This window comes from Anguilla anguilla, chromosome 9 (assembly GCF_013347855.1).
Source record: "Anguilla anguilla isolate fAngAng1 chromosome 9, fAngAng1.pri, whole genome shotgun sequence".
Lineage (NCBI taxonomy): Eukaryota > Metazoa > Chordata > Actinopteri > Anguilliformes > Anguillidae > Anguilla > Anguilla anguilla.
Genome location: NC_049209.1, coordinates 46301318 through 46327351, shown reverse-complemented (window position 1 = coordinate 46327351; position 26034 = coordinate 46301318). Strand labels below are relative to the sequence as shown.

Sequence of the window (26034 nt, the reverse complement as noted above, 5' to 3'; positions counted from 1 at the left end):
CTGTACTATCGATCTATCTACCTGTCTATATATCTCTCTCTCTCTATCTATCTGTCTGAACGTGTATCCTTGTCTATCTATATATCTATCTGACTATATCTGTCTATGTCTGTCTCTGTCTCTCCCTCTATCTATCTATCTATCTGTCTGTCTGAATGTGTATCTTTCTGTCTATATCTGTCTCTGTCTCTTTCTCTATCTATATATCTTGCTCTCACTCTCTCCATTTATTTCACACACACAGGCACACAAGCACACAAGCTCTCACACGTCTGACACACACACACACACACACGCTCACGCTCGGCCGGTCCGTCTCTTCCAGTCCTCACGCTCTCTCTCCCGCTCTCTCTCTGCGCAGGTGAGAAGGTCATGGCCGATGACGAGTTCACCTGCGACCTCTTCCGCTTCCTGCAGCTGCTCTGCGAGGGACACAATAACGGTGAGTCAGGGATGAGTCAGGGGTGAGTCAGGGATGAGTCAGGGGTCAAAATACCCTCTCATATTACAGCAGTGTTCAGATGGGATTGCCATAACGTTGAAATAAGGCTTACAGTAATAATAACGTTATAAGAGAGGTTACAAGAACGTTGAATCAGGGATAAAAATGACACTGATTCAGGGATTGCTATAGCAGTGATCCAGAACACGCAATAACATTGATTCAGGGGGTACTGTACCATTAATTGAGGAGTTATGATGACATTAATTCAGGGGATACAGTAACAATGAATCAGGGATTGCAGTAACATTGACCTTGGTTACAATAACATTAAGCAAGGGGTTAGGTTAACATGTGAGAGATCGATCACTTTTAGAGGCCCTGCTACTCTGTTTTTTTCATTCTCTTGTACAGTAAGATGCCTTGAAAGGCCGACATGGGCGTGTGAGTGAATATCTTTATGAAAATGCGTGCACTTTTGACAGATTTCCAGAACTACCTGCGGACGCAGACGGGCAGTACCACCACCATCAACGTCATCATCTGCACCGTGGACTACCTGCTCCGACTGCAGGTAGACCCGGCAACCAGGATGCTTCTCCTTTTTTTCATCCCAATGAAAATCCAATTTTCCTTTAGTTCCCAGCATCTTGCAGCTATTCAATAGGATGTACCCCAATGCCCTAGCTCACTCAGTCAGTTTGCTGCTTCCTTTGACACTGCTGTCCACCAGCTGTTCTGTACTGCTGAAGGTTGCAGGTGACCAATCAGAGAAGTCGCTGTTGAGAAAGGAGACAGGGACCCAGACGGCAAGCAACTCCGGTCAAGATCCGTGCTGAGTTTGGCCCGGCAGTTCTGACCTTGGGCCAGAATCAGCCCAGATCAGGCCCGGAGTTGCTTGCTATCAGGGGAATACCTGGCAGACTGAAAATAAAACCTGGATAAGAGTTTCTGCCAAGTGATTCTACTGTAATGTAATGTAATGTAATGTAATTAAAACTCCCCTTTCCTGAAACACAGACCAGTTAGACTTTGTTCCCACCCCACAGGATAACACACCGCAGTTGGCGCTAGTGCATTCAGGATTGAGCGTTTGTGCCCTCTCTGTTTGCCCTCTCTTCTCTTCTCATCCCTTGCTCCATTTCTCCCTTCCTCTCCACCTGAAGGAGTCGATCAGCGACTTCTACTGGTATTACTCCGGGAAGGAGATCATCGACGAGCCAGGCAAGAGGAACTTCTCCAAAGCCATGACGGTGGCCAAGCAGGTCTTCAACAGCTTGACGGAGTACATCCAGGTCAGAGGTCACACTCTTGTCCCTCAGTTACAGTATATATCAGTACTGTCTGTCTGTCTGTGCTTGTACTGTCCTTCAATGAAAACCCAGTTACATTTGTTTGAAAAGTGAAAGTTCTCTAGCTGACTGAAACCTGAGCTAAACTGGATCTAACCTGAGTTAACCTAGTCCATTTATGTCAAACCATCTCGTAGCCTAGACTTCCAACCCTCTAGACTCATTCGGGCTTGTGCTCACTGGGGATCCTTTACTGTATAGGTGCCCCTCCCCCTGTGATATGTGCCCCCCTGCTTGTGCTGAAGGCCTGACTGTAATTCGATGTGTTCCAGGGCCCCTGCACGGGTAACCAGCAGTCCCTGGCACACAGCAGGCTGTGGGACGCCGTGGTGGGCTTCCTCCACGTCTTTGCTCACATGATGATGAAGCTGGCGCAGGTACGAGCCGCCCCCGTTGGGACGGACTCTCGCTCGCGCGGTGCCACCGCCGTAGTCACACGCCATTTTTTAACGGACTCAAATTCCCATAGGGCCGATGGGCGTCGCGACAGAGACACTCCGCGCTCACTCTCACACGTTCCGCTCGTGTGTCAGAGTTTGGGTCGTCGGGTCCCATTTAAATTCAAGTCAATTTAGGAAATGAATTCAAATTGAGTTCACTAACTGAAAAAGCCTTGTAGACCCTTTGCAGGATTTTTTTTTTCAATTTGTGAATTCAATTTCAATTCATTGAAATCGTCATTATTACACTTCAACTGAATTGAGTGGCAGTTCATTTCCTGAATTGTTGGGAATCGAAATGGAAGAGACCCTGACATAAACTCTGTTAAAAACACCCACCTCATGATTTACAGGCAACGGAAGTGTACCTCCTTAAGCACAGGGGAATTGCAATTCACTCAAGAATTTACACATTCTATACCGGCCTTTGGCGTGTCAAACACATTATCTGTATTTTGTTAGTACGTGCAGGACATTCATCTGTACAGTACTCTCTCAAACAGACACATACTGTATATATACGCTTATACATTCACTGACTATGCTGTGTTCACAAAATCATACCTACGAAAGCATACCTGTACCTAAATCAGACTCAGTTCTCTTCTCAACTGCAATGACTACTACTGTTCATTAGGTGTAATGTGAAGAGTTTTGTGATGACGCCAGAAGTGGATATTTGCTGTGAGGAAAATAAAATAAAAATCACGTGATTTGCAGTGGCAAGAAAAATCACTTGAAGTGCATAGTGGCAAAAATCACTTTAGATGCTTTACTAAAAACACGGTTGCAGAATGAAGTTGCGCACTTTTTTGGATTCACTTTCACTCATTAACATAACGTAGTGCTGTTGTTCGAAACCTGGCCCCCTGCTCAGCCTACATTTCGCAAACCCAAACAGACATTGCATCTGTTTTTGCAACCTTTGAAAGTAAACATCTGCATTAATATTTTTTTTTTTTAGAAATAAACGGTATTTATAATTTCTGAAATGAAATATTTTTCAGGACAGGTTTTTTTTTTTTTTTTTTTTACAGATAGGCCACGTCAGTACAGGACCTTTTGGCAGTTATTTATTTATTTTTTATTTTTTTGGCTATTGGAAGTGACAAGTGTAGTAATCTTCAAAATGAAAGTCTGTGACTGGTCTCCAGTGGAGACTACTGGAAATATGCAGACTATTTAGGCCGTGTAAAGTGAAACAATCTTGTCTGAGTTGTTATTGTCATGCATTGTCCCCAGTTATCCAAATGGCTTCACATTAGCATGTAACATGCAGTTGCCTCATCCCCTGACGTGCAACCTCTTGCACATGCACATCCTCTTCATCAGTCTCTCACTCCTGTGGGCAAACACGCGCACACGCGCACGCACGTACGTACAGTACACACACACACGCACTGCTCATCATCACTAGCGTGCACAAGCACACACTCCACCAACACAGAGCTGATGTATGTGTTTGTAACATGAAAAAAAAAAACATGTCCTTGATGTTGGAAGGCATACTGTTTGCAAGCATTGTTAAAATGTTTTTAAATGTACTATAACTACCACAAATGTAAAATTTAAAAAAAAAAAAACTGTTTCATATTGAATTTCTGAACACCATTTCAAACGAGAGAGTACGTATTGTAAAAAATAAGTACTAAGGCTTTAATGGTAAATTATATTAATTGTATGACCTGTCTTTTATATTGTCTGTGCAGGGTAAAGTATGTATTCATTTTTATTCTTTTCTCTAAGCGATTTGTGGCTTGTTCCTTGTTCATCCCTATCAGTGGGCTGACTCCATTTCCAGGTTGTTTTGTTTCTCCACCCGATTTTAAGCTTGGAATGAGCATTCATCGGTCAACAGCTAGAGACAAGGCGGATCAGATTCAGCCATTTTAGTTTTAAGCAGAAAGCCTGGGATTTTCCTTCATGTTTATACTACATTACCTCAAATCTGGAAACGCGGGAGAAAATTCTTTGACATAAGTCTGGATGGGTGGGTATTGTCAATTGATGCCCTTCAATCTGTTGCTTTGGAATATTGTATCAGAACAGATAGTCACATTTAAAAATGTAAAATTTGAAGTTTAGTACACTCCCAAGGTATGTGTTAATGTCCATTTCATCTTATTTCAGCTTATTTAATTTCTGTTTAATTAAATTCAGGATATTAATTTAAGAAATCCTGATTAAACATGAGCATATTTCACTTAATTTCCTGTATTGGCTGAATTGAAAATAAGTTTCAATGGAATTTTGATGTTGACAAGAACAACAAAACATGGTCAGATTGGGTAAGACGGAGCAGTGAATATATAGTATGGACAATTTCCCCCTTGTCTTTTGAACTGCATATGAGGGAATAGCAGCTTATTCCAGGCTTCTTCCCTTAATAGACTTAACACTTTTAACAAATAATTAAAAAAAGGTGTGAGTCTCTTAAAAAAACAGGTGGAGGAAACAATTTGAGAAAAGGAGCAGCCTACCTTAAATTTAACTTCCTCTGGTGGAACATACACCTTAATCTAATCCTCACACGGCGTGTGTTTATTTTAAAATGGATTGGTCGTACTTACCTTTTCGGCTGTATGTATAATTTTCCATTAACTTGTGTTCTTGCAGTTAACTATGGCTTTCCTTGATGTTTTTTTTTTAAAATGCGCTATTACTCTGTCTGTGCTGCTATGCCTGAAGTGGATTGGTAAATTCTTCAGACATAGTAAATCGGAATGCATTTTTGTATTCTCTCTCAAAAATCTCTCAGAGTTTCTACAAATGGAATGTATATTGAAATTGTGAAGTCATGAAGCAGACGATGTCTGTTGTAGAAAAAAAAAAAACGGTTTTGTTGCTTGGTTTCAAACCATACTTTTAGCCGTGTAGCTTGAGCTGTACAAGAATTTATTAATGAAGATGCTTCATTCGACTCCTGTATTTTGACAATAGCAGGTGATTCCCATTGATATGAGGACCTTAGAGAATTACAGTGACCCTGTGGAGTTCCTTTAAGCACCATCTCTGAATTAAGCTACAGCTCCTCGCCCCTGTAAATTTGCCTGTTATGCTAAATGTCAGTCAGGAGGAATTAGGGCACCTAGACCTAACAAGTTATTAGCACAGAGAGGAAGAGAGTAATGAGAGGCAAACTCAGTGCTCCATCCTTGCAGCCAGGCCCTCTGCTCGTCTGTGAGGTGGACTGTGTTATGCTGGAGGTGACAGAGATGGAGAGTGAGCCAGTCAAATTGGTCAAATTATCTTATTCGTTGCCATAGAGGGTTTCCTTTTCGTTCACAAGTACGACCGCTTGAAAGAAAGAAATTTAACCGAAAAGGGAACAGCCTAACAGAACTTAACAATTTGCAGGTGTACGCATTGCAAAGAGAGATTTTCTGGGAATACAAAAATGAATTTAAACCGTTTCTCCTGATGTCTAACCCTGCCAGACGCACTCCGATCCTGGCCTTGGAAATGGAGTAAGAGTCAGTCTCTCGGCTAACGCCTCACTCGTAGCCCTCAGCCCTGTCTGAATCTCAGTCCCTCGCTTCCTCTTCTTTCTCTTCTTTTACATCCATCTCTTTTGTTTTTTTTCTTCCTCTTCTTTTTTTTTGGAGGTAAAGTTCTTTTTTTTCCTGCCAGCAAGATTCAAATCTAACAGGACCATGCTGCAAGGCATATATTTTATTAAAACACGCCGTTAAATGTATTGCTGGATTAGCAATGCAGGAGGAAGAAACAAAACAAATGCCTAGAGTGAGGGGGGGGGAAAGCATGGAATAAAGAAAAAGAAAGATGAAAGATAAAGATCTGGACCGTTCTCACGTCCTCGTCAAGCCGAAACTGTAGCGATTGAAGTTGGCTGACATTCCGGATTTTGGAAGCGGAATTTGATCTTGAGGCCAAAGACAGAAATCCTATTGTCTGTGGGGTGATTGTGAAGGAGCCCTTTCCCAGCATTCTTAATGGAATAGTTCACTTTCTGGGGTGTTTTGGTGCTGTTTAACTCCAAAGCAGCTTGCCTTCAGAGACTGTAGATGCTGTATAAACAGATTTGTGTTATAGAACATTTATAAATAATTATAAACATAACTACCAGTTTTTTAGATTTTGCCGGCACTTCTATGTGTGCAGTGGTTTCAGGTTGTGTTTGCCATAGGAAATGGTTCCAAATGAAAATATTGCAATATTAAATTTTAAAATATTAAAAGATTACATTTAGGAATGATCAGGTAATATGCACACATGCAACCCCTGGAGGCACAAGGGTACTGTACAAGCTGCTTTTGAGTTACTTGAAGTGTATTTTCTTGCTTTAGACCACAACCCCCCTTAAAGAGCCTGTAGCCATTGTAAAGTTGGCAGGCTGACAGGAACTTCTGTTAGTATCTAAAATGTCCTCCATCACACTGAAAACTGGGCCAATCAAAAACATATGCTGATGTTTAAATTATACGAATAAAAAAAACCCAGAAAGTTTACTATACTTTAAATATTCAGAAACTGGGAGGAGCCACAGGCACGTGTCGCAGGGCTGAGTGAGCGCGTTGCCGATTACCCATAAGCCACTGTGTGACCGTGGAAGAGAAAGAGAGTGTGTGTGTGAGTGTGTGCAGGGCTTCCAACCAAGACGGGAGAAACAGCAGGGTCCAGGCCGGAAAGTGCGCTGTCCACTGTCCCTGCCAACGCACTGTACCGAGTCTGTCCCACGGTTGCGTGTGTGCGTGTGTGCGTGTGTGCGCGTGTCTCTGATCTGTGCGGACTTGCTCTGATGTGATGCTTAAAAAATGCGTTTGTATTGTCGAAATGCAAACCCAGGATCGTTTGTGGAGCAGAGCGAGCTCGGAGGTAAGGTGACGGCTGACTCACCTGCGTCCTCTCCCGTCTCTGTGTTTGATGTAGACCGGCTCTGCTCCTGGGGACCTCCGCGTCGAGCACAGCCAGTCTCCCATCCTTAAGCACCATGAGATTAGTGTGAGCCACTGACTCCTTCCACTAGCCTCAGTACCCCATCATGAGAAGCGTTAGCTCATCCTCAGCACTACTGTATTACCTACCTATGACATACTGGAAAAAAATTACCATACAATTACACTGCTGTTAATAATTATTATTGTTACTGGTAGCTGTTTTATCCCAGTCTGAGTAGATGCAGAGACCCCGTGGTTTTCAAGTCTTATCTTGTCTTATCCGCCATTTCCTTGCTTTGAAGTCTGGTCCGGTAGAAGGAGATGAAGAGAACGCCCTGTGATTTGTCATGCTCTTGTGTAATGCTGTGCCAGAACTGAATCATCTCACTGTATCTGTAATCCACCTGGGTTCAATTTGGATAATCACACAGCATTCGGTAGCTTATTCATATCAGTCCATATGTGCCCAGTCATGTGGAGTAAGTAACATATATCATCCTGTGTTATGCTGCTCAGGGAAGTCCCTGTTGCTTTTAGATTTTGTGAGATTACGATCTTCCCCTAAGCCATTATGCTTTTGACTGTAGTCCAGTAGCCGTCTGTAAGGGATGTTTAACTGAGAGTGAACTGGATATGAAGTTGTTTGTTTTGTTCACTGTTCTGTTGGTTGTGTGTACTTGTTTGTTTTGTAGGACTCGAGTCAGATCGGACTTTTGAAGGAGCTTCTGGATCTTCAGAAAGACATGGTGGTTATGCTGCTGTCCCTGCTAGAGGGTAAAAAGCTGCTTGATGACTATAATCGTTTCCACATCCCTCCCTTTTCTCCCTCTTTCAGTCTGTTTCTTATTACACCCTGTCCTTCTTTCATCAGGCAATGTGGTTAATGGCACCATTGCCCGTCAGATGGTCGACATGCTGGTGGAGTCGTCCAGCAATGTGGAGATGATCCTCAAGTTTTTCGACATGTTCCTGAAGCTGAAGGACATCGTGGCCTCGGACGCGTTCCGCGACTACGTGACCGACCCGCGCGGGCTGATCTCCAAGAAGGACTTCCAGAAGGCCATGGACAGCCAGAAGCAGTACTCCCCGTCCGAGATCCAGTTCCTGCTGTCCTGCTCTGAGGCCGACGAGAATGAGATGATCAACTACGAGGAGTTCGCCAACCGCTTCCAGGAGCCGGCTAAGGACATCGGCTTCAACATCGCCGTGCTGCTCACCAACCTGTCGGAGCATGTGCCCCACGACACGCGGCTGCAGAACTTCCTGGAGCAGGCCGAGAGCGTCCTCAACTACTTCCGCCCCTTCCTGGGCCGCATCGAGATCATGGGCGCCAGCAGGAAGATCGAGCGCATCTACTTCGAGATCAGCGCCGTCAACCGAGCCCAGTGGGAGATGCCTCAGGTCAAGGAGTCCAAGCGGCAGTTCATCTTCGACGTGGTCAACGAGGGCGGCGAGTCGGAGAAGATGGAGCTCTTCGTCAACTTCTGCGAGGACACCATCTTCGAGATGAACATCGCCTCGCAGATCTCCGAGCAGGACGGGGAGGAGAAGGAAGAGGAGGACGAGGAGATGGGCGAAGGCAGCGGGGAAGGAGGGGCAGGAGGGGGAGGGGGCGGAGACGAAGACGGCAACGGGGACGAGGACCAGCCCGAGTCTAGCTCTGCCTTCGTGGACTTCCTCAACAGCGCCGTCAACTTCCTGGGCATGTTCACCTTCCGCAATCTCCGCCGCCAGTACCGGCGGGTGCGGAGGATGACCATGAAGGAGATAGTGGTGGGCGTGGCCACCTTCCTCTGGGCCATCCTGATGAGCATCCTGCTCTTCATCTTCAGCGTGTGCAAGGGCATCTTCCTCCTCCTCTGGCAGACCCTGTTTGGCGGCGGCCTGGTGGAGGGCGCCAAGAACATCACCGTGACGGAGATCCTGGCCAGCATGCCCGACCCAACGCAGGACGAGGTGCACGGGGACCTGCCCGGGGAGCCGGGGGGCGGGGAGGAGCAAGAGGTGGGCGGGGCCACGGACATGATGGACACCGGCGGGGGGGAGGAGGAGGAGGAGGACAGCCAGGACAAGGAAGGAGGTCGTGTTCCCGGTATCGATGTCCCCGGGGGACTGGGGGACATGGGGGACACCAACCCTGTGGACCCCCCCACCCCAGAGGGCACTCCCTTGGCCAAGAGGAAAGTGGTAAGAGAATTCTAACTCAACATACCCAGGCCTGTGCTCTCATATACTCTCATGTGCACACTCACAGACTCATGTTTAATGGGGTGAACTCTTACCTGTGTGTGTGTCTAAATGCCACACACCTGCGCTGTGGGAGGTTCCGGGCCTTGCACACAGCTAATGTCCTCTGTCTGTCCTTAAATTTGAAGCAGACTTCAGAGGAGGCTAAACCTGAACCGCCCGCTATAGTGGAACCACCCCCAGAACCAGAAAAGGCTGAGTGAGTATTTCTCTCTCTATTTTAGTCTCTCTCTCTCTCTCTCTCTCTCTCTCGCTCTCTTTTAGTCTCTCTCTCTCTCCTTCTCCCACAGTACCATATTCAAAAACAACTATACAAATTAAGACCTACAGGAAAGAAATTAGCGAATATACCCACACACTGTTTCAGTGCTCCTTGTGGTTTATTGACCAATGAACATTTCATCCGACCAAGACTTAAGTAACCCAATTGAGTGTTTATTAATAAATCAATTGGAGTACTGAAACAGGGTGTACTTATATTCTTTCTTATCCACACGCCTTACTTTCTTACCCTGTATCTGTGCATATTACTGGATATGTGTATGTTTGTCCTCCCTTTCAAAGTACAAACAAAGTCCTCCGGGTACTCCAGTTCCTTCCCACAATCCAAAGACATGCATCTCCGTCTCTCTCTCTGTCGTTTTCTTAGCGCTGAAAACGGAGAGAAGGCTGAGAAGGAAAAGGCGGAGGCTCAGGCAGAGGAGAAAGCAGAGGTGCCTCAGAAAGAGAAGAAAGCCAAAGCCAAGAAAGACAAGAAACCGGCCAGACACGGAGGCTTTGAGCTCTGGAACGAGCTGGACATCCAGAGGAACAAATTCCTGGTGGGGGGAGGAGTAACCTTTTGCGTGATAAAAACAACCTTTTCAAATAGCAATCTTCACTAAAGCTTAATTGGGGACAGGGGTTGGTAATAAGCCTTGACTAGAAAACGCAGTGTGCAATACTTGTTTTTAGCCATGTAGCCATGTCTAATTGCATTGTCTCCCATTCCCATACAGAACTACCTGTCCCGGAACTTCTACAACCTGCGGTTCCTGGCTTTATTCATTGCCTTTGCTCTGAACTTCATCCTACTCTTCTACAAGGTTAGTTTATAGTCGCGGTGTCTCTAATATGTGATCAGAATTATTTTCCTATCAGAACATTCTAATGCTGAGGTAACAACCATTACTGACAGCGGTGGAGTTCTAGAGCCCTGACTTAGAATGTTCAAAGAACATTCCAAAAAAACACCTACTCCTCAAACGGTTAATCAAGACTCTATTTCTTTATCATTTCCATGAGTCTCCTTTTCTTTCTTGCTGATCACATTTCGGCCTATCAATCCTTTCAGGTGTCGGACAGCCCCCCCGGGGAGGAGTTTGAGGGCTCTGGGGGGTTTGAGGGCTCCGGGCTGTTCGGGGACCCTGGAGAAGAGCCGGAAGGTTCCGGGGCGGAAGACGGCGGAGGGGGTGACGACGAGGACGAAGGCCCGGTGTACTACTTCCTGGAGGAGAGCACTGGATACATGCAGCCCACACTCTCTTTCCTGGCCATCTTGCACACCGTCATCGCCTTCATCTGCATCATTGGCTACAACTGCCTCAAGGTGAGCATTACTGGCACCATCAAACCCAACAACCCGCACTGTGAGTCAGCCCAAATGACTGTAGCTGGAGATGTGAATATGCCTCCCAAGGCTATCGGCTGCCAGTACACTTCCTGGTCACCTGACTGCATGGAAAAATGGTGATCCCTCTACCTCTGGAGACATGGGTGACGTGCTGTGTTTTGTTGTCACATTAAAGTTGGCAGCCGATAAACCAAATGGGGTGAATTAACTCAGGGTTCCCACTTGTCCTGGAAAACAATTAGTTTTTGAATGCTGTTTTCCAGTCAAGAAAATCGTCAAAATGTCCTGGAAAACAATTAGTTGTCTCTGAAAATATTTTTAGTGCAATCTTCAACGTTAAAAGCAATCAAATTTTCAAAAGCTGAAAATGTGTTCCCGCCCACCATCTTGACCCCCACCCTGGTCCACGATCACAATCCACCCACCTCAAAATATCCTGGAAAATAATGTTTTGAAAAGCGTGGGAACCCAGTAACTATAATAAGCTGCTTTAATTGATTAATTAACTGTTGATTAACTTTGAAAACCTACAATCCTAGTGACACACACATGGCAAAAGTGAGTACCTCTGACCTAGAATGTAAAACCGATCCAAAACTACATTTGAAATGTGTGCTCCAAATGCTGAAATATTGGTGTCCTTCAGATTCCCCTGGTCATCTTTAAGAGAGAGAAGGAGCTGGCTCGCAAACTGGAGTTTGACGGTTTATACATCACCGAGCAACCGGAGGACGATGACATCAAGGGCCAGTGGGACAGATTAGTACTTAATACACCGTAAGTACCTGGCACTGCAAAGACCCTTACATCATCAAACACCCCATAGAAAGGACATGCCAAATCACTATGGAGCCTGGCACTGACACAACCATTACACACAGAGAATACTTTTTACCCACTGAAGGACTCCACTGAATGAAGGTAATTTACTATCAGATGGTAAATGAGTCCAAATAATATTAAGAGCCTATTTTGAGGAGCGTGCATGGTTTGTCATTCATTTTTAAAGTCTTTTATTTCACAAGTGGGTCTTTAGTAGTGGACATCTTGAAGGTGATTAAATTGTGATACTTATGACTGTGCAAGAGAAATGCCTGTGTTTTTTTCTCTGAACAACTGTCGTCTCATTCTAGATCTTTCCCAAATAATTACTGGGACAAGTTTGTGAAGAGAAAGGTAAGGAAACTGAATTCTGGGTGTTCTGGTCAGGCTGTTGTGATCATATGGTCTTGTGTTAGATCTGGGTTGGTAGCTGGTGGTCAACGTTATACCATTATATTGTCTTACTTGTGTTAGGCTGTGTAGTTCATCAGCATGGTGTGCTGTGTTCAGGTGCTGGATAAGTACGGGGATATCTATGGCAGAGAGAGGATAGCGGAGCTGCTGGGGATGGATCTGGCCTCACTGGACGTCAGTCAGCAGCACGAGAAGAAGTCTGAAGGGCCAGATACCTCCATGTTTGCCTGGTACTACAGAAGCACGCACACACACACACACACATACACATGTACACACACACACACACACACACACACATGTGCATACACTAATGCCTGCATGTATACTATCATGCATAAGTATTTACACATACAAATACTGAAACAAACACTTTTAGAAAGAGCACTCTCTCAACCTGAGGTTGCTGATATCTATATTTTGAAAGCAGGTGATTTTGTGTTATTTATTTATTTGTTATTTATTTTCTTCCTTCCCAGGATCACCGCTGTTGATATCAAGTACCAGATCTGGAAGTTTGGAGTTGTGTTCACAGACAACGTGAGTCAAGAGAGTCCAAACTGTGTGTAACTCTGCATTGTGTTTGTGCTACTGGGTTTTACAGGTGTAAGCGTATTCACTGAGATGCAGCTGTGGATTAGCCGTGCTATCCTGTAACCCTTGATCTTTACAGACGTTCCTCTACCTGGTCTGGTACACGGTCATGTCCCTGCTTGGGCACTACAACAACTTCTTCTTCGCCTGCCACCTGCTGGACATTGCCATGGGCGTCAAGACCCTGCGTACCATCCTGTCCTCCGTCACACACAACGGCAAGCAGGTAAAGCACTACAGCAGACTCATACTGTAGTACACAGCTCAGCAGACCTCATAGTCTCTTAATAATCAGTTCAGTTCTGTGTAGTATACTTTATGATCTGATGCTTTATTGACTGTGATATAACTGTTCTGTTTTCAGTCACCCTCTCCCTGTCTAACTAGCTTGCTTTCTCTCCCTCCCTCCCTTCTTCTCTCTCTCCCCCTCCTTACCTCCCTCCCATTCTCTCCTTCCTCTCTCCCTCTCTCTCTGTCTCCCTCTCCCTATGTCTCTCTCTCTTTCAGCTGATGATGACAGTAGGCCTGTTGGCTGTGGTGGTCTACCTCTACACAGTGGTGGCCTTCAACTTCTTCCGCAAGTTCTACAACAAGAGCGAGGACGAGGACGAGCCGGACATGAAGTGCGACGACATGATGACTGTGAGTGAGAGAGTAGCTCCCTTTGAGATGTGTGTGTGTGTGTGTGTGTGTGTGTGTGTGTGTGTGTGTGTGTGTGTTTGTGTGTATCAGCCCTAAGTAAATACTAAGCGTATTCAGTACTGGTTTTGTACTTTTTTCTTTCATTTGGTAGTGCTGTTTATGTGCATTGATAATATATGGCAGTGGTACAGTGATGATGTGCACCCCTGCAGAGTAGTGGTGGTTGTAGGTAAGTGAATGAATGAATGAATGACTGAATGAGGGAATGAATGAGTGAATGAGTGAATGAGTGAATGAATGAATGAATGAATGAATGAGGGAATGAATACTGTGTCAGATTTCTCTCCTTCTTCAATGGTCTCCCATGCTGTTCATGTGCGCATGTGATCAAGTGTGTAGGCTGTTCTTCTGTGAGCGTGTGAGTTTATGACGTGCTCTCTTTCAGTGCTACCTGTTCCACATGTATGTGGGCGTGCGCGCCGGTGGTGGGATAGGTGATGAGATTGAGGACCCCGCAGGGGACGAGTACGAGCTCTACCGCGTGGTCTTCGACATCACCTTCTTCTTCTTCGTCATCGTCATCCTGCTGGCTATCATCCAGGGTAAAATAGCGTAAACACTCACACGCACACACACACAAACTTCATCATGCTAGCTGTCGTTGAATAATTTAAGCATCATGAATGGTGGATTTACTCTTGGCTGGTAAGAATAAAGTCAGTGGGAGTTCACCGCACAAATCAATGGCAAAATGATGAGTACTGAACAAGGGGTGGAGAAGCCAGCAGAACAGACACTACAAGATCTTGTTACTTGTTACTGTCCTCTTATTGTCCACCTATGTATGTCAGGGCTTCAGCTTAGGAGCCTTTGTAAGGGGTCATGGCTGGGATTTGATTCCAGTTCTTCACTCGCTCAGTCCCGTCGCTGCCCTGTCATTTTAAAGTCTGTAAAAACGGCTGCTCCGGTCAGCTCTGTGGATAGATTCTCTGACCCCCGAGCGCGCCTTTCTGTTGCGCCTGATAACTCTGCAGGTCTGATCATCGACGCCTTCGGAGAGCTGAGGGACCAGCAGGAGCAGGTGAAGGAGGACATGGAGGTACGGGCCTCTTCTCTCTGTCTGTCACTCAGACCACAACACTATGGAGTCTTTATACATTAGCATAGGGCTGGGCGATATACCGTAACAATAATCATCCAATGCAATATTGGTTATTGCCTTTCTTTTAGTCTCTTTCTCTTTAATTATACCTGCTGTGGTAGTACACATTCAGACTTCAGAGGCCATATGAAATGCTTCTGGGTAAAAACCTCACCACTGTTATCTATTGAGTGTTGATAAGACAGCCAATCAGCAGCAAGGCCTTGCAGCTTCTATGTGATTGACACAAACACATCACATGATCACATGCAGGCTGCTGATTGGCTGTTTTATCAATAGGTAACACTGGTAACATACTGTGTTCCTTCCGTCTTCTTCCTCTGCTTCCTGTTCAAGCCGTGCTCTTGCTGTGATTTACATCCCATTTTAAGTGCAACGGTTCTATTGCATGTTTCTCTGTTGTTTTTTTTCACTTGCCTCTGTCGACTGTCCCAGACCAAATGCTTCATCTGCGGGATCGGGAGCGACTATTTTGACACGACTCCACACGGCTTTGAGACGCACACCCTGGAGGAGCACAACTTGGCCAACTACATGTGAGCCACTCGCTTTACGGTTTGACTCACCTTAAATTAGCGATGCATTTGTCACATTGAATGTCACTGCAGCTGTGGGAAGGTTGGTCAGTCCATTACAATTTGTGGCCATTTCAGGTGTCTGCATTCGGCAGTCCACTAATCATGTCTGTGCTGGTTGTTAATTACTCTGACCTTGAGAAAATGGCGGTTTATTCTGTCCTTGCCCTGGCTGTTTATCTGTCCATCAGCATACAGCAGTACATGGTGCCAAAAGGGAGTGATGATCTAATAATGATCACATGAGCTGAATGTGTCGTGGCCTTTGTGCGCTCACTGCTGTGTGTACCTGTCTGCTTTCCACAGGTTCTTCCTGATGTACCTGATCAACAAAGATGAAACAGAGCATACTGGACAGGTCTGTCTGCCTCTCTGTCTGTCTGTCTCGCTCTTCATCTGCTCTCTGTCTTTCTCTCTCTCTCTCTGTCTGTCTGTCTGTCTGTCTGTCATGCTCTGTTTGTCTGTCTGTCTCTCTGACTGTCCGTTTGTCTTGCACTCTGTATGTCTCTATCAGTCTGTCTTTCTCTCTGAGTGTCTGTCTGTCTTGCTCTCTGAGTGTCTGTCTGTCTGTCTTGCTCTCTTGGCCATCTGTCTGTCTCTCTGTCTGTCTGCTGGCTCTCATTTTCTTTGCCTGCCTGTTCTGCTCTCTGTTTCTCTGTCTGACCTCTGCATGATGACCCCCTGACTGACCTCTGTCTCCTGTCTCGTTTGTGTTTCGTTCTGTCAGCACCAGGTGTAATATTTCCTCCTACACGTTTGAGTAAATAAACACGCAGGCGGCCATGCCGGATATGTGATATTCTCTGGTGTATGTGTTTTATACGCGCACACGCTACACGGGTAACCCAGGAGACTGGCGGCTTGCTTCGCCTCACCGTTTAGAATCAACACAGGGGCCTCCGCACACCGTCACACATGGATGGGAGGGAGTTTTGGCTCGTGCCCAACATGCTCTGTGTTCTCCCGCTTCACTTCTCTCTTCTCCTTCCCTCGTTTCCTGTTCTCCCTCCCCCACCCCTCCCCTCTTCCTCCCTCCCTCCCTCCTCCCCTCTCTCCCAGGAGTCGTACGTCTGGAAGATGTACCAGGAGCGCTGCTGGGATTTCTTCCCCGCTGGAGACTGTTTCCGGAAGCAATATGAGGATCAGCTGGCATAAGCCTGTGTGCCATAAAGCCTGTGTGTGTGTGTGTGTGTGTGTGCGTGTCTGCGTGTGTCTTTGAGAAGGCGAATGAGACTATGGGGTAATGAGAAGTCGCAGTTTTTTTTTTTTTTAACATTGGAGATCTTGTCTGTGTGCTTTTTTTTCTTCTCTGAACGTGATTCCACCTATGGAAGCACACACATACAGCACACAGCTATCGTGCCAACGTTTGTCTGTGGGGGAATAGAACGACTGTGCAAGAGAAAGAGAGATTCTGTAAATACACTCCATGGCCTTCCTTTGTGTGTGTGGATTTTGAGGAATCGGGACGCAAAGCACTTGCGAGACAGCTCAAGTTCAAATAGTTACCTGTATATGTGCGTATGCACTAATGTGTATGCATACACACCTGCACACACCTGTACGGAGTGCTGTACCTCTGTGTGTGTAGTGAAGGACTGCAGTTGACAGAATGAGTGAGAATCCAAACAAATCACAGTGCCTAAAACTGTCTCCATGACTACCACAATAATATGGGGGAGCGCTTCATCATCATCATCATTATTATTATTCATATTAAAATTATCATTGCTGTTACTATTATCAGTAAAAAATAGTGTAAGTATTAGTGATGACACTGAAGTTGACAGTGACTTTATGATTTGTGTATTTATTTATTTATCTATTTTTGTTTATCTGATCGCTGAAGACTGTAAACATCAATATGCTGAAGACGTTTTACGACCTTGAGATTCCGCATTTAATCTTTCAAATTATTTTGTATGGTAATGTATTACCACTCCCATACTCTAGAGGGCACTTGCCTGGTTTAGCTGTGTTTTGTTACACCTATATGGTCTGCCCTTGGTTTATATTCTCACTTTTCAAAGCATTTACTTTTCTGTCCATAAGTAGAGGTCTAGACTGATTGGGGAAACTCAGCTCATCAAACTTCTTGTAACACACATTCTGTCTGTTACATTCTGTGCGTTACTGTTGAGTTATTTATCTTGAGATGCATACACCATTTCCAAGGAACAATGTCATACAGTAGTATGTGGCGGGTTTCTGAGCATCACCTTTTTACAGCGCCCCTTCACTGTTAATAACTGCCTACTCCACTACCCATAATTCCTGTGGTAAAGTTAGTCCTTTCATTACCATGTGCACTTTAGCCTTTTGCGGTACATTCTGTACGTTGTTCTGTGCAAACATGATTCAGGCTCAGCAGCAACTTTTGAAAATAAATGTATTCATTTTCCCCCCTTAGGCCTTTGCAATGATCAGATGCTGCAAGCTGTTTGTTTCTCATGTCAACCTTTTATTGAAAAGATTAAGGGAAAATAATAACTAAAATGTTGGGGTTGCAACCATAGATTTTTTTTATTGTCGATTCTGTAGTTTAGATTTTTTTCCATTTATTTTTATGGAACCTGTTGATCTGTTTTTCTCGATCCAGCGCATGGTGACCTTTAGATCACAGATAGGCCTCACCGTGACAGAAATGTGCCAATGCAGTCACAGACACTCCCCCATTTTGTGTTTGGTAATATCCGTGTTACCTGAACATGCAGGAGTGTGATTGGTTGCAGTGCATCAGTGTGTGCGTGCCAGTGACCAATGGGCTACAGGCATGCCTAGCAATAGGGAGCGAGAGAAACTGATCATTATTTCTAAAGACCTGACTGTGTGTCTTTTGACTGACGCCTGTTTCGATGCAGATTAAACTGATTTCGATATTTTAAAGTCTCTGTATTGGCTTTTAGTGTGTGTGTGTGTGTCTGTTGTGTGTGTGTGTGTTTGTTAGCGGTCCAGGCGCCACAGTTAAAATATCCTGTTGATATAGCATGCCCCATCTCGCCATTCCTCTCCACACTTCTGTTTTTCCCCACATTGTTCCTGCACTTGAGCCGCCTGTCTTTTTGTCCTTCAGTGTAACCCCATAAAACCTTAGAATAGCAGACGGGAGAGAGGTGAGAGGAATTCTGGGAAGGATGGTAGTGCTGCAGGCCTTCTGAGCCAACAGTGTAGCACATTATTATAAGGCTTGCTGATAGAATGTTAGGATAGAATTTATAATGCATTTAGTCAACTGATTGCAAACAGTAGGCAGCTTTGAATTATGGGTCACGTAGTAGTTTTTATGACTTCCCATGCGCTCTAGTTCTTGATCCAGATCAACATGCTGGAGATGAGTGGAGACATGCAGCTCTTACATCTACTTCTCAACCCCCCCCCCCCCATTCGGCAGACCAGGGTTAGACAGATAGCAGAAATACTTCAGCTTTTTGGAGAGCAGATTCCTCAGAAAAATGTGAATAGTTAAGTGCTGAATCATAGGAAAGAACGTCTGTTATAAATATTAGTGAAAATGTCTCTTAAAATTGCTCGTAATCAGGGGTGTATACATCACGCTCTCACTCCCCCTTACCTCCTTCATGAAACCCTGGGAAAGGCTGAAAAATCCAGCCACATTCTTCTTCCCTCTTATCATCAAACTACCATCACATTAAAGCTTAGGCACTCATTCATCAACTGTGTCGAAGTAAATATAATTGCTCTCGAGTTTCTTGGCCTCGTCCACTAATGGCTTATTTTAACACACGTCCACACACAACTCCTGAACCACATCACGCATGGATATGTCTGTACATGGATTTATTCAATGAAAAGAATACAAAACTTTACAAAAAAAATAAAATAAAAATTAGCACAAACAAATTAGTCACCATTACTGTACATTATCACTCTCCAAATCATTGAGCACAGTACCCAATACTGTTTAACAGAATGCAATTTCTCCTGCTGACCAGATTGGCATCACAATTAAATTACATAATATTTCATCATTCAATTACAATATTGTCATGATTCATGTTAGCTTACTGTGCTTGATTTCATGGCAGAATCTGCACATATGTGTGCTTCCACTACAGCTGTAGTTTCCCTGCCAAATTAAGTATCAAACATGAGTTTTTCCAGACATTAAGTAACACACCACATTGCTCTGAACTGTAAATCTCCGTAGGCAAATGTAAAATGCTAAAAGGTCGAGTGTGCGATCGTTAAGGGGGCCGCGGCTTAAGGGCGGAGTGGAGAAAGTCGGAGAAAGGAATGCCGCAGACCAGGAAATGGCGGCTGGACGAGCGAACGCACGCGAGCTGGAGAGAGCGGTCCTTGCGCCGCAGTCGGTCGCGCGTGATTTAAGCTCGGCCGCGGCGTTGCTCGCCGTGGCCCTCGGGACGGGCGCTGGGTAGCGCCTTTCTGTTCCTTAACCTCAAAGCCGACCGTCGGCTCGGAAACGAGATACCGACGTGAGGCCAGCTAACTGTGTAATCAATCCTTTAAGAGCTGAGAAACCACTAAAACCTGGAGCATACAAAGCGGCCTTACACTGGTCTAATGCAGTGCAGGCTTTGCAGTCAACTGTAAGTAAACCAGCTCCTTTACAGAGGAACAGATGGAGTGACTGAACGGAGCCCTTTCTCCCACAGTAAAGCCAGCACGCCCCTGATTGCCTGAGGGAGGGGAAGAGGGGCTCTCCGTTCTCTCGCTCGTAAACGTGGCGCTAAGCCTGTGGTGGAGGCGGGGGGGGGCCCTACGGCATGACCCCCAGGGGTGCGGTGTGTTTGAAATTTGTGGCCCCTTTGGGCCCCCTTTTCACAAATTACGCCACACCGCTCGGCGCTAAACTCCCCTTTCGTACCCGAGGCCCTAGCGTTTGTCTGGAAAAGCGTACGTCTGGAAAAGCACTCCGTACCCGTTGTGGAATGTACACATTCTGTCTCTGAGATAAGAAGACGAAAGAAATAAACGTGGCGACAATACATAGATAGACATATATGCCTTTGATCATATGGCTGTTCACTCTCATTCATATAGGGGAAAAATTACTAATGAATTAGTGCAAAAATACAATTTCAGGATTATACAAAAAAAAATACAAACAACAACAAACAATAATACTGTGCTTCGGTCACTGTTTCATTGTGCTGCCGACAGTGTCCGTGGAAAACATGGCTTTTGCACGCTACTGCATTTGGTGTGCATGTCTAGGTCTGTACGCAGAGGGGTCAATGGTAGAAGCCATCTTGCTCCTGTCTCTGCAGAAACCAGCCGCCCTCTTGAACTCTGAGCTACAACAGAATCCTTACTGTACCACAGAGCCTGGATTCTCTCTGCTCTCCCTGGCTCAGCTAAGTACTCTGTAAAATGTCCACAGTTACTTCAACTGTAAGAGAGTACACATGAGTCCGGTAAGGGACCATATGTACTCTGGGTTGATTTAAAACTGAACATTTTATTGTGTAGTTACAGTCATTTTCTGAAATTGTTCAAGAGTTCAGGAAATGAAATGCTCAGGGTAGTATTAATGCAACTTTCAATACAGACCTCAACATTTTGATATGACAGACAATCTTTGGTTTATATGACCTCTGACCCCCAAGAGTACCATCACAAGGCCACTCTGCCCAAACCATGAGCTCCGTATTAGTTATAAACTTCAAAAAACATTTCCATTCCTTTTGTCCCTTTTCCCATTTTTTTCTTATTTTTTCCCTTATTTTTCCTTCTTACAGCCCAGTTCTTTTTCCACCAATTCTTCCCATCGTTCCTCTCGTTCCTCGCAACGTTACACGTTTGTTCTTTTGCCCTTCAGAGTCCGTGGCAGTGATTTCATGTGTCAGGGCAATGCTTGACTCCAGGACCCAATGGCTGAATTCCAGCCCTAGTCCACCGCTATGATTATGAAACTTGTGAGTGAGAAATAATGTGCTCACTGTCTTTTAGGACGCCAAAACAATGATGGCTGAAAGAATGAACAAACACCGAAACTGGGACTGGGACCTCTGGGTAGGCAGCATAGTCAGTCAGACTCTGACTGTCTTCTTTTGTAACGTCTATTTCTTGATCCTCTCTTTTGTATTCCGACCCGTTGTTGCCAGATTGGGCGGATTCCCACCCGACTGGGCTACTTTTGAAATGTAATTGTGCTAGGAAAAATGGCTTTGGGCGGGTTCACCGTTTTCAAATCTGGCAACACTTGAGTCAGAATGTTGATCTTTAAGCAGTGACACAAAGGCTCTGCACACTCAGACCGTGCATTCGATGCTTGCACTCATCTCATCGCGTGCTCCTTTGAATCAGGTCTAACACTGTTTCGGTATCGATTCGCACTGATTTAGATTGCGCAGGTTTCCAGCACATCGCCCCCTACTGTTAGGACTGCGCATGCTGGTTCTGAAGTGCTCGTGCTTTAGGATCGTGCCTTGCAGGCACTGTGTGTCCTTGCTCGCGGGTCCGTCTAGGTTCTGAAACCTGAATGTTCTGGTCCGGCTGTGCTCACACTGTTCCCCTATAGGCCTAACTAGGAGCCATAGCAATTCGGTCAGGATACACTGTCCGTCATCACAAATTTTCCCTTGAATAGAATATAATGGAATGTCAAGTATGGAAAACATTTTTAACAAGTCATTAAAAGTAGAAGTAAATATGCTTTGGTCATGTGGTCTCTGAAAAATGCCCACATTCTCCTGATACACAAAGTGGGACTGAGTACAATTGGAAAGAAACTAGGGGTAGCTGATGTGAACAGCCGGCGTTTGTCTTCAGGATTTTGGTATCGTGCCGGTGCGGCGGTGAGCACCGCGTCGTGTCTGTCCTCCCTGGCATTGTGTCGGGATAATGCCTGTGGGCGAGTCAGTCTGCGTAGAAGAACTCCAGTCCAGACTGTCTCTCTAGTTCTTCATCTTGAAACAACGCGCTCACTCAAAGACCGATGCATCGACCACCTGACCCCGCCCTCACACCTGCACTGTAACCGTCGCTAAGGAGTGTCAGAGAGCCTCTGTGGGGGTGGGGGGAGGGGAGGGGGGTCAATGCCAGGGGACCTTCTTAGCACCCCCCTCCTGGTCCTCCCGGGCGTCCGAGGGGCCGGGGGTGGAGCAGGGGGAGGGCTCCAGGAGCAGGGTGGGGGTGGAGGAGGAGCCCAGGAGGTTGAGGCTCTCGGTGGAGTCGGAGAACAGCCGCTGGGCCTCGTGCTGGGGGCAGAGGACGTAGCGGCCCGGGTGGTGCACCTCCGCCGTGGCCACCGAGTCGAAGGCCTTGAGGGAGAAGGGCGGGGGGGCGTGCTCCCAGCCCCCCGCCGCGCCCCGCTCGGACCCGGGCTCCTCCATGTTCACGTAGAGGATCTCGTCTGCCTCCAGCAGGTCGGGCAGCTCCTCCAGGGCCTTCTCCAGCTCGCAGCGCAGCGACTCGAACCCGGGCCGGTCTTTGGGACTCAGGAACCAGCAGGAGAACATGAGGGAGTAGCTTTGAGGAAGAAAGAGAGAGAGAGAGAAATTCAGATTTCAAATTTGCATTTGAAAATTACACTCTTCATGTATTTCAAGTACTTCCAAAGACTGGGTCAAAAACTTTATTTGAAATAATTCAACCATCGAGCAGAGGTGGAAAATCTTCCCCAAAATGTTGTTTTAGTCGCCTGGTTTTCCTTATTAGCAAATTCTTCAGCCAGGAGGTAGAACTAGTTAGTGAAATCAGCTGACTGAGTTCATGGGTGGAAGAAACACAAGGCAGGACTTTTACTTTCTGACCTTTGGATTTCCACATCTGCTGTTGAGGCACCTATAACATTTCCTGAAAATTACTGACAATATCAGTAAAACATGTTTTCACTAGTATGGTTGTAGTGATTATTGGTATGAACACACTGTATCTGAGTGGCCTGTATCATGACTGATAGACACTCACATGCTATCCAGGCAGTCAGGGGGCTGTTTGAGTCGATTGCCCTGTCTCAGGTAGTCGTAGATCTCACTGTTCTCCACGCCAGGGTAGGGTGTCTGCCCCCTAGTGGCGATCTCCCACATCGTCACTCCAAAGGACCACTGAGGAGAGAGGAGAGATTCACATTTATATTTGTCTGTCCCGCACATCCAAGACCAACAAACCTGCCTATAAGTAGTTTTATGGGACTGAGATTGATTTGGCTTATTTTCGACACATAGAATAAACTTAAAAATGCGATATTTTCTTCAGGTGGTCATGCACACACACACACACACACACACACACACAGCGGCTCACCACGTCGCTCTTGGTGGTATAGACCCGGTCTGCCAGGCTCTCGATGGCGATCCACTTGACGGGCATCTTGGAGATGCGGCCCTGCCTGTAGTAGTCTCCGTTGTAGATCTTCTTGGACAGGCCGAAGTCGGCCACGCACACCGTCATGTTCTCGTTCAGCCTTGGAGAGTGGAGATTGTAACTGTAACATTAGTTGCTTTGACATTCACTCCCAGTTTCCTTGGAAGAAAAAGGGGCCGGTCTAAGATTTGATCATGGAAAGAGAACAGAGAGCATTGTGGGAGGTGTAGTTTGTTTGTTTTTTTGTGTTTTTTTTACACTGGCCTACGTGCAGTGGTGGAGACTCACATGCAGTTTCGAGCAGCCAGGTCCCTGTGGATGAAGTTCTTGTTGCTCAAATACTCCATGCCCCGTGCGATGTCCGTCATGAACTTGACCAGCATCTGAGATGGCAGGAACTGCCGGTTGGTGAGAGAGAGAGAGAGAGAGAGAGAGAGGAGGGTAAGGTTAGACTGCACACAGTGAGCCGAACTAAGCATCTTCCTCCATCAGAGGGCGCTGTGGCCCCACATATCTGAGTAAAGGCGACAGAAGACACAGGTTTGTGAATTATGACATAAATAGTTACTTTGTGTAGCGAGAGGCCAGTACAGCATGTTCCAGGGATGTTGAGTAGTGCTCTGTACGTGCATTGGGGGGGAAGGGAGGGGTACAGCAGACTATGCACAACAACGGCCTACAGTATTCCTCTTTCAGAGCAGTTTTTTTGAACCTATCGTTTCCCCCCAGTGAGCCAATGACTTTCTTCATTTTCACTCCTAACCCTAACCCTAACCCTAACCCTCAACCAGAACGGCACCTATGTGTGAAATGTATTCATCTAGCTTTTCTCAAAATGGTTTCCCAGATGTGGAACAGTGACATCAGGCATCCATCGCCGTGAGAACAGCGGCAGGGTAGCAGACCTTTTCTGTAAATACTTCTACATGGGGAGGTAGCGTTAGTCAGCCAGATGACTGTTCTGTGTAGCGCTGGCGTTTAGAAGGACGTGACCAAGTGTTACCCCCCTCTTCCAGGCACAAGTGAAAGTGCACCGCCTGACCAAATTTTTCTGCCGCGTAACGATGGCTCGTGTGAAACCCGTCGCGGTAAGCGCAGCAAGCGTTCGTGCGAGGACACGCTCTCATTTTCGCGGACCGCGCGAACGGCGTGCTCACCACGGGGGAGTCGCCCAGCCGAGAGTAGAGCAGGTAACTGTGCAGGTCGCCGTGCTTCATGAAGGGCAGGATGACCACGGGGGACGGGTAGCCCTCGCTCTCCACCGTCTGCAGGCACACACCTTTTCACAGGTACAGGTGAACAGGACAGGCGTTTAGTCAGAGCTAGTAGTAACTGACGTGACATCTGATTGGCTTACGGCTCGTTGTGGCCTCTCTCTCTCTCACGCTCTCTCTCTCTGCTCTCCCTCTCTCTCTTTCTCTCTCTTTCTCTCACCTATGAGCCTCATGACGTTGGGGTGGTCGAACTCCTTCATGCAGGCGGCCTCTCGAAGGAAGTCCTCCATCTCGCTGCGAGTGCAGATGGCAACTGGTGTGGGGACAGGGTGAGAGGGACAGAGAGAGAGAGAGAGAGAGTGAGAGAGAGAAAGAGAGAAAGATATGAGGGCCTTAAAAATAATGCACCTGCATACACTTCTTTACAAAAATGTGAAACAAAAATATATATAGCAATATAATATAAAATGTTGAATATTTATATACTAAATATGCCACAATTTATTTCTGTTCAAATATGTAATGTGGTCATATGCATGTGTAATTATATGCAGGTGGCTTGTAAAATCACAATAATAAGGCATAATTTGTCACAAGAACATATGTCTTTTTTTTCATATCTTAACGTAGCCCAGTTTTGTGTGAGGACCTATTGCTTGAGCTCTAACGCTCAGCACAAGAGTTCCCGTTTCAATGAGAACCTTTTTGCTGTTTTGCGACAGGACGCACACGCACTCACTCTTCATGGTTTTGACGGCCACTTTGAGCACAAACTGCTCCTGGGTCAGCAGCCCCTCCATCACAGACCCGAACTCGCCTGGGGAGGAACGAACACGCCGTGAGAACGAGGACTGGCGGGCACAAGGGTGCGGGTAGGGATCCGAAATACTTTAACTCATTATCTGCCGGGGAAACCTGAAAACACTACTGCAGACGCCTGATCGTTTCTAACAAAACATTTGTTACTTGACCATTTGTTCATATGAAAAATAATTTTTGTTCTGAATATTGGTGAAAATAGATGCTTCTTTTAAAATTGTTAGTAATCAGTAGGAGTCAAAAGGGTAATAGTATTTGACTTGGATTTACAAGGCCCGTTGAGGTGTTGACTTTGCTTTGCTTGGCCTGTTAGGGAGTTAACATGGTTATGCCCGGTCTGTTGAGGAGTTGACTGGATACTTCCATGGCCTCACCTTCACCCAGTGTCTTTCCCAGGGTAAGTTTGTGTCTGTCCACCATCACGTCCTGGAGTTTCTGCTTCAGCTCATCACTGATGACCAGGCTGTTCACTGTGGAGAACAGAGTGACTGTCAGACTGTTACGCATTACAT

The 26034-nt window shown here is 46.0% G+C and overlaps 2 protein-coding genes across 11 annotated transcripts in view; one reads left to right on the top strand and one right to left on the bottom strand.

The window, feature by feature from the left end:
- The window catches only part of LOC118236393 (ryanodine receptor 1-like), an 87901-nt gene extending 69815 nt beyond the window's left edge, over window positions 1–18086 (top strand). For 3 of the 10 annotated variants that reach the window (XM_035434738.1, XM_035434736.1, XM_035434734.1), the window contains 21 exons: window positions 362–442; window positions 928–1016; window positions 1609–1737; window positions 2067–2171; window positions 7825–7906; window positions 8004–9319; window positions 9508–9578; window positions 10029–10200; window positions 10378–10464; window positions 10713–10967; window positions 11638–11768; window positions 12125–12167; window positions 12324–12457; window positions 12707–12767; window positions 12901–13047; window positions 13329–13463; window positions 13909–14065; window positions 14498–14562; window positions 15061–15161; window positions 15507–15558; window positions 16260–18086. In XM_035434738.1, coding sequence (XP_035290629.1) covers window positions 362–442; window positions 928–1016; window positions 1609–1737; window positions 2067–2171; window positions 7825–7906; window positions 8004–9319; window positions 9508–9578; window positions 10029–10200; window positions 10378–10464; window positions 10713–10967; window positions 11638–11768; window positions 12125–12167; window positions 12324–12457; window positions 12707–12767; window positions 12901–13047; window positions 13329–13463; window positions 13909–14065; window positions 14498–14562; window positions 15061–15161; window positions 15507–15558; window positions 16260–16355 — 3509 coding nt within the window. In that variant the 3' untranslated portion in view covers window positions 16356–18086. Of the gene's footprint in view, window positions 1–361; window positions 443–927; window positions 1017–1608; window positions 1738–2066; window positions 2172–3943; window positions 3950–7040; window positions 7071–7124; window positions 7197–7824; window positions 7907–8003; window positions 9320–9507; window positions 9579–10028; window positions 10201–10377; window positions 10465–10712; window positions 10968–11637; window positions 11769–12124; window positions 12168–12323; window positions 12458–12706; window positions 12768–12900; window positions 13048–13328; window positions 13464–13908; window positions 14066–14497; window positions 14563–15060; window positions 15162–15506; window positions 15559–16259 lie in introns of all 10 variants that reach the window. The other 7 variants (XM_035434730.1, XM_035434728.1, XM_035434731.1 and 4 more) reach the window with 6 other exon arrangements.
- An 895-nt stretch (window positions 18087–18981) lies between these two features.
- LOC118236394 (tyrosine-protein kinase receptor UFO) overlaps window positions 18982–26034 on the bottom strand; it is a 39040-nt gene continuing 31987 nt past the window's right edge. The window contains exons 13-20 of the mRNA XM_035434739.1: window positions 25897–25992; window positions 25443–25520; window positions 24924–25016; window positions 24647–24768; window positions 23778–23887; window positions 23430–23589; window positions 23094–23230; window positions 18982–22652 (exon numbers count right to left, since the gene is read on the bottom strand). Coding sequence (XP_035290630.1) covers window positions 22217–22652; window positions 23094–23230; window positions 23430–23589; window positions 23778–23887; window positions 24647–24768; window positions 24924–25016; window positions 25443–25520; window positions 25897–25992 — 1232 coding nt within the window. The 3' untranslated portion in view covers window positions 18982–22216. The remainder of the gene's footprint in view (window positions 22653–23093; window positions 23231–23429; window positions 23590–23777; window positions 23888–24646; window positions 24769–24923; window positions 25017–25442; window positions 25521–25896; window positions 25993–26034) is intronic.